Source organism: Nicotiana tabacum, chromosome 9 (genome assembly GCF_000715075.1).
Source record: "Nicotiana tabacum cultivar K326 chromosome 9, ASM71507v2, whole genome shotgun sequence".
NCBI lineage: Eukaryota > Viridiplantae > Streptophyta > Magnoliopsida > Solanales > Solanaceae > Nicotiana > Nicotiana tabacum.
Genome location: NC_134088.1, coordinates 109,625,262 through 109,633,818, shown reverse-complemented (window position 1 = coordinate 109,633,818; position 8,557 = coordinate 109,625,262). Strand labels below are relative to the sequence as shown.

Sequence of the window (8,557 nt, the reverse complement as noted above, 5' to 3'; positions counted from 1 at the left end):
ACATGGTACTTCCTCCACCATTCCAAAATTTTTGATTAAATATAGATGGATCGCATTCATTCGAATAAAACTAGAGACTTATTATTTAAACATTACTCTGTGGATTTCTTTTGCTTTTTAAAAACTCAACGGATTACTGAATGATAGAATTTTTTTGAGGTTAAAAGGTTCGAAGATCCAAATTTTAACATTTAAGAGGAACATTTCTTAAAGATCAGAAATAATCTATTTTTATAAATTAACAGAAACTAATTAATGTAGCATATCTTTTGGTATGTTTCTTCAAGTACGAGTAAAACGTTATAGGAAGAAGTGAGTGTTGAGTACACAGATTGTATTTGTATTACTCACTGGTTAGGATATTCCCTTTTTAGTTGTAGGATTTTGCTTTGCGCAAATGAGCACATAATGGCACTAAACGTTCCTTCTCTGATTTTAGTGGTCAAATTTGAAAATGAGAAAAGAGCAGTCATTTTCTCACAAAAGTCTTTTCAAATATACCCATACTTTTACTATTAACCCATAATGGTTGAGGGGATACGTCGCTGCAAAGAATAAGTGCCCCTTTCTGTGTTAATAAATGAATATGATTTCTCTTCCAATCAAAATTGATCGACATTTTCCAAGGAAAAGAAAAATAAACTGACACTTTGCCACTTCCCATTGGCCTAGCTTCTTGCTTCAAACTTGTACCATTGGCATATCCAATAACTTGTGCCATTGGCATATCCAAAGTGACAAGATTACCATTTGCTTTTTTAGTTAACTAGCTTGTATCCAAAAACTATTTAGGTTTGGTACGCTCCTTGGAGTAAAGCGCTTTCTATTAAAAAAAATATTTTTAAATTTTGAACTAAAAATTTTAAGTTAATGGTAGAGATATCTCATCTATACCGTTATATTCGTTGGTAAAGTGACACGATTGCCTTTGTTGCTCTCCTTGCTCTCCAGTTGCTTGGTGTTATGGATTTAATGTTGGTTCATTTTTGAAATTTAGTCTTAGCAGGGCTATATGTATTTGGATTATTTATTTAGGACATTTGTAAAGAATATTTATGTTTAGTTTTTGTGCAAATTAAGCTCAAGAAAAAGTTGATTTGTATTTCAAGAAGGAGTATAGGTTAAGTGGATTGTTCAAGAAAGCAACTTATTGGGATGTCTCACAAGTTATTCTTTTTCCATTTTCAAACAAGAAAGTGTGGGGGACCTGAAAGCGAGGCTAATTTTCATGATCATATTATGTAGGTAGAATGAGCCAAATAACCATCCCATCGTGTTTCATTCATATTGCAATTTTGTCTAATGCCATTTCAACCTTCACTGGTAAAATCTATTGTGTAACATAGTATAGCTCACGAGATGAGATTGCATTCGCATCATCTGAAACTAAAGAAGTTTCGGAGTCTTAATTTCGATTATGTTTTGTATATGAAATTAGAATTGGGCAATTCCATGATCGTGATTTGATCATTATTAGGTGGTGAGAAAGCACACCGTGCGACGAAAGAGGGAGAAACAAAAAAAGCAACTTAAAAGAATATATTCTGATTAAGTACCCAAGCACATGGCCTACTTAATGAAATGAGTAAAAATTTTAAAATTTATTATTTAAATTTCAGCATAAACAAAAAATATTAGCTGTATTCTTTTTATCTGTCTAAGCTTTATTGAGAAGAGTTACCCCATATATGTGATGATTGAAAGTAACAAAAATTAAATTCAGAATTTAGTAACTAACACCTAATTTTTCTATCATAAAATTTAGAATCCATAAATTTCAAATCTTGATATCAGACAGCAAATACTAATGAATAGTTATAATAATTTTTTAATTAATGATTTAAAATTCTTGAACCATTGATTTGTTTTGTTACTTCTATTAAACAAAAACAAAAGAATAGGTAACCCTACTAGCACGTCTAGGCCTCTTTAATTCTCCTAAACAACTACGCTGTTATCTTAATTTATGGAAAAGAAAGGAGGTTTTATCAAGGTATAAACAAAGTAATGGCCTTGATATGAAATTGTTTAATTTAGGTCACACCTGTTGGGCATTGCACTTACAATATGGTCCCATTGGGCAAACAAATAAATAATGCAAAGCAACCATAATGCAAAGCAACCATAATGCAGTAAGCACTTGAAGTTTGATTTGACACTGATGTAGCCACCTATGTCTAGTAGTTAAGAGTCATTAATTGATATAAATAATTTTCATCTGCTAACAAACTGTACTTTAAGATTAGGATTATTCCCTAATCCCTATAAGATTATTATGCTCTTGCACCAAATCCAGTTGGGTATTTTCATTACTAGTGAAGGCATATCTGTTACTTACTCCCCGGTCTATTTTAATTGTTTTTTTTGTTTTGTAATCTACTTTTTAACATTATTTATTTATAAATTTAATCATAATAACTTTAATTTATTCATTAAAAATACAATCAAAAACTCATAGGTTCTTATGCCAAGGGTAATTTAAAAAAAAAAAAATTATTTTTGATATCTGAAAAAATCAAATATCGTGGACAATAAAAAAAGGTCAAAAAAAGAAGTAAAGGGGACCGAAGGAAGTACAATAATGCAATAAATAATTTCACTCCCATTAAGAATTTGGATAACTTAATTACTTGGGAAGTAGTTTGGATAAGATTATTGATAATACGCAACCTCAAATTTCCCCTTAAGGCTTAAATTAAGATTTGATACATTTAATTAGAACCTGATCCGCCAATATGGCTATAAGAAGAGTAGAAAGGAAGATCAATTCCAACAAAAATTAATTGTAAGTTCGTCTGAATCCCGTAACTTCAAGTTGTCGCACCTTATATATGTTAAAAAAATCCTATAGATTAACTAAATCGTAGTAGAATTTCAAACGAAATTTCAAATCTTGAATTTATTTATAATTATTTATGTGCCACACTAAAATCTACTTTCAAGTGCTCAATTTACTCCTAGGTCAAGATATACGACCCACACTACAGATGAGTGTCGTGACAAATATACCTAAAATAAGTGATTTTTTTTAATTATATGTGAAATTAATATGAATATATAACTAATTCCAAAAACCACAATAAGATATTCTTATTGCCTTAATCTCATTAGTATTACGCGTTTTTGTTCAACAAACTCGATCAAAAATTAATCAAACTATTAATTTAACCTTTTGGTCACTAAAATGAACTATTGTTGTATAAACTTTCCTGCATGTTATCATCATTAGGTTCCATTATTATCATTCTAAACAAAGTTAATTACACCTAAATTGGAGTTTAAGGGGTGGATTTGTAATTTTCTTGTATAAAAGAACTGGACCACTTTTATCCTTTTGCTAATGACCCCACCGATCATTGACCTAATTAGGCCATTACCCTTTTTCTCCCATTTCTAAAATCTAAACAAAAAACAACCATATTCCCACCAAGGCGCCATTTAAATAGGAAAAAACTTTACTTTTTGTTGCATTTACTTTTCAGCGGCTATTCAGTTCAACTTTTCACTTTCAAACTGATGGAAATACAGAGACAATACTATTACAACTGGCATATGTGGCATTTATTCAACGTCCAAAATATCGGACAAATTAAAGTAGTACTATAGGCATCAAAATAACTAAAAATAAGAATAAATTTTCTGTTTTTTTTTTTCGGCTTCATTTCCTCTCAAAATTTCGAAAAACGTTAGAATTACAATAGCTCGGTAACCGCTTCACCATCTCAAAAATAGGGAGAAATAAGTGGAAAATAAAATGAAAAAAGAAAAAACAAAACGTCTCGGGGAAGTTTTGAAATTGAAAAAAAAAGGTAATAGTAGTAGTAATTGTAATTTCTCATCTGTTAGATCGATCATCGATCAAAATTAATCCTGAAATCCGGTTTTTTCAAAAATAGCATTTCTGACTCTACTCAGATCTCTGCCTTTGAGAGTCCTACCAACACCTTCGTGCACCGAGAAGGAGGCAATTCTCGTTCTCGCTAACTGCCTCGCCAAAAACTCGTGCGGCGGAATTCGATTCTCACCGTCGTCGCCGTCAAAATCATCGTCGCTGTCACTTCTCCGATTCTCTCTGTACTCATCCTTCAGTATTTTCGACCAGTCCGGCACGTTTACCGGCAAGGAAGCCGCCGCCGTTACTCCAGCACTGGTTCGGTCACTTTTTGATACAGACTGCTTCCGAGAAATTCTAGAACTCGGCTTACGGAACTCCGGCGACGATGAACGACCCGACGAGTTCCACACGTCCGATTCGTCAAGCTCAAACATCGTATCAGAAGTTACCGAAATGTCCCTGTCGTTTGATAGGAACCTGTAGTTCGCCCTTGCGAAATAGCTTTTTGATGCCGCCATTGATTGTGTGCTCTCTTTGTGTTTTTGCTTCAGTTCTTATGAATGCATATGTATTGCGTGAAAACTGTTTTTTCCTTTTCTTTTCGTCTATTTCTCTCTGAAAAAATAGAAATAGATTTGGGCTTACTGGTGAAAGGAGTTTGTTGTGCTTTATATAAAGGGTTTAATGGATAAGGTTCTATCCCTAAAGTCCAAATTGTCCTTCCTTCTTCCCTCTTCTCTCTCCTTTCTCAAATTTTCTCTGCAACTTCTTTTTATAAATTATATTTTTGCCCCTGCAGATATTTGGAAGTCATGATCCACCTTATAATTATTATTTTGACGTAACTATAAGAGAAAAATATTTATAAATAATGGTCGTAATGTCAATATATTTAAAGTTTTGAATTGTGACTTATAACTATAGTGTTGCTTGAATTACGACATCTTAAATTCAAGTTTCGAGAACTTTCTCTTAATCCACCATTACTAATTGCAAAATGAAGTGTGACGAGCTCTTTTTTTTTTCTGCGCAATTTTATATTTTTGTGTAAAAATACTTGCGAATTATTGTAGGAACACATTGTTATTTTAACTTATTTCTAAAAAAAATAAAATGATTTGAAATAAAAAAGGACAAGCTGTTTATAATTATTTTAATTACTTTAAATTTAAAAATTATAAATATTTTATAAAAATTAATCATTTCAAGTTATAAAATAGATCATTAATTAAAAATAAATAAATTCACTTAAATTCAAACAGAGGGTTAATACTTAATATCTGCCCACACCTGAGTAAATCGCTCTTTAACCGTGATGATGATGATCGTACGCTGTTCTCTTCTTTTCTAGAAGCCACGTGTCCAGCGGGAAACAGGAGGGCATGGTAAGTTTCCTTGACAACGACAAAAATAAGGCAAAGGGGCATTTCGGGAATACCGTTTTGTCTCTTAGTAAGTAAAGAACACCCAACTAAAGAGGGTTTTCAAAACTTTTGTCGCGACTTGTGGCCGGGGGGTCGATTCACCTGGTGCTGGTCCCTAGTTTAGCCATTCAAGATGATCGAATACGTGTCTATGATCTTATGGCCTATTACCACGTGGCTTCACGAAACGTCAACAAACTATAGGGGCGTGTGGGCACGTGAAGTGGGACCTACTAAAACTTTGTTTGGATCGAGTGTTGAGAGTTTATGCCAGCTCATTCTTGGCTTGCTTCTGTCCTCTACATCGCGACAATCGAAAATTCTCGCGATATTTCATTTTTGTATTTTTATTTCATCTCATCTGGGTTTATCGTCTCTTTTTTTTTAGAAGTGAATTTATCGCAGAATTTTATGCGAAGAATAAACTGAAATTCGGGTATTTTTACATTGGCGTTTGGCTTGTAATGAGTTTGGTTGAACGTTGAACTGAATGGCATCATGCTTTTGTTGTGATAATGATATATATTTGAAAAAGCTAATCAATTTTATTTAGAGGAAGAAAGAAGATGAATATAAAGGTGAAGTAATCCTAAAGATGTACAATACTTTAAGAATATGCCAAGTTGTACTTGCAAAAATAAACTAGATGCAAAATTGTTTATCCGTAAAACAATATAGTTGAATTTATACGTGATTTCTAGAGAAGTAAATTAATTTGATCATGAAATAATGAAATAACTAAAGAAATATGTAATACTTAGTCTTGAAATGAAAATAAAATCACGAAAATAGTAATTCGGGGGGCAGAGCTTACGGGCACAACGGAGATAAAACGAAAGAAGAAGAAAGTAAAATTGTATAAAGTTTTTAATCGATTATAGCGTAAGTTTGCCAGAAAATTCGTGTCCTCTACAATAATAAATAGAGCTCACTATTTATAGTTGCACCTAGGGAACGAGGTCATAGGATCATGCCTTTCTTTAATGTCAATTATGAGGGCCATTGAAGAAGGTGTAATGGTGAGCATAAATGACAAACTCTCTGTAACGGGAAGCGCACTAAATGCTGTATAATATTCTTCATTAAATGCTATCGGGCGGAGGGTATTTATTGCGTCTTTATGAGCGTTATTCTTTCCGATGGAAGGCGGGACAATTGCCTTCGATTTTAGCTATCCCCCGCCTTAGGTTCCATGTGTCCTTTTGGACGGTCAGATGACATAACATATTTTACTCTATATAGATAGTCCCCCTGCTTTTCGGTGACATAACTTTGTGTCACTAGGAAGTTGGTAGAAGCACTCTTTTTGGCGGAAATTACTATGATTCCTTCTGAAAAGCTTCTGACGGTTGATTAGACGCACGTCTCTCCGCATTTAATGTTCCGAACACGCGTCATACCACGATTCAACATAACTTTTGCCGGTTATCGAGGTAATCATGGACACGAATTTAGATGCTTAAACCTTTACTTATACGCATCAACCTCTTTCATTCATACTCCATAACTGTCTAAACTCTCTAAAACTCTCTTTATTCAACTTGCATTATGTTCTCCGGCCTTTCTTCAACTCTCTTCAATCGAAAAAACTTTTTATTCTTCCATATAATGGCTTCTTCTTCAAAGTATACTAGTTCTTCAAAGAATAAGAACAAAGCCGAGGACTCTGCTTCTCCAATAGTGGCCACCATCATCCCTAGAAGTCTTGTTACAACAAAAGACTTTGAAGAGAAATTTTTTTCTGTTAGCCCTCGTACATGGGCCGTTAGCAGATATCATTCTTTCATCCGTCCTTCCAGCATTCCTGTTGTGAAGGAAGACTGTCATTGCCAGGACCTAGCCATTTTCGCTCCTGACCTGGCGGAGCGGGTAACCTTACCCAAGAAGGGTTTTACGTACTTCTATACGCATCCATTCACTTTGGGGACATTTTCTCTAAGTGGAGAGCTTGATGCCGTCATTGAGGAGTTTTGCCTCCGATATCAAGTGTGTTTGGCACAGGTGAGTCCCTCCGTATAGAGGACGATTGCTTGCCTTCGGCGCATGTGCCAGGAAACGGGAGAGGAGCTAACTTTAGCTCATGTGATGAACCTTTATTCCCTCAAGATCTTCCGTGTGGGGATGATCAACTCCAGCAAGCAGGGCCACCATGCGCTGTTGTCTATCATAGATGATGATAACAACCGTGGGTGGATGGAACAGTTTGTTTCAGTTGCCACTAGTGACATCATCTCGGTCTCGACTTCTTTCTTCCCAGAACTATGGAGCCACACTCGTGAGTATGTAGTCTGTTTCTTTCCTTGTTAAAGATCTTTTCCACGTCATTATTAACTCTCCTTCTATTTCCTACCTCAACGGCTCGATGGGTTCCCCCTAGAGTTGAGGGCCTGAACCAATGGGTTCAAAAGATTTTGGACGTTACCACGCCTGAAACCCACTCGTGGAAAGAGATGTCCCTGAAATACGGGTGGAAGGCCAAATATCATGGTAAGTTTAACTCGTTATGTACTTACCTTTTCTTATGAGAAAATTATGTGAATCATTCCTTCTATTGAATTTAGGTCTACCCCAAGGCTCAGTTATTATCTCCGAGGAGGACATTTTGGCCGATCCTGCTGATGCGGCGAGTCTGCTTCAAAAAGCTTTATCACAGACAAGCATCTCTGGGCCTACCTCTGGTTCAAGTGCTTCTTCTCGGAGTCATCGGCCGGAGAACAAACAACTAAAAAGAAAGCGTTCCTCTGCAGCTGGAGGAAAAATAAGAGTGCAAATAATGATGCGCTCGAGTCGTCTCCGAAAGTCGTCTCCATTTGTCGCAGCAACTTCTCACCCTTCAACTCCATCTTCACCCACACCATCAACTGCTACATTATCTCCACCGGTCGCATCTTCCCGAGAAGAGGGTGTCATTTCCCCCAGTCCCCAGTTTATGAGAATTTAGGGCAAAATTATGCTCCCCCCCAGAAGATCTGCAAAGAAGGAGGATCTTTACTCTCTCGGTCTCCACCGAATGCAATTTGCTATCCCGGCCAGTGGAATTTGCTAACATCTGAAGCCTTTGGCTTTATAAAAAGATTGGGATATAGGTTCTCTCGAGAGTGCTTGTTGAACAATGCCATGCACAACCCCGCAGCGGTACATTCTTTACTTCCTTTGTTATTTCTTTTGCTTTTTCATGAAAATATCCTAAATTTTCCTTTCTTGCTCTGTAGCCCAACTTTCTTGCTTCCAAGGGCCTCCAAAGGTTTATTCGGGAAAAGGAAGAACTTACCTCCTCACGGGACCAACTTTTGGCCGA

General features: G+C 35.6%; 1 protein-coding gene across 1 annotated transcript; it reads right to left on the bottom strand.

The window, feature by feature from the left end:
- Positions 1–3,615: 3,615 nt before the first annotated feature.
- Positions 3,616–4,503, bottom strand: LOC107812289 (protein S40-4). Its single transcript, XM_016637346.2, has one exon. The coding sequence runs from the start codon at positions 4,351–4,353 to the stop codon at positions 3,865–3,867; it is 489 nt and encodes a 162-aa protein (XP_016492832.1). The 5' UTR covers positions 4,354–4,503; the 3' UTR covers positions 3,616–3,864.
- Positions 4,504–8,557: the final 4,054 nt, after the last annotated feature.

Bases quoted from the DNA above. Each gene is read 5' to 3' on its own strand.
- LOC107812289 (XM_016637346.2), bottom strand. From the start codon at position 4,353: ATGGCGGCATCAAAAAGCTATTTCGCAAGGGCGAACTACAGGTTCCTA.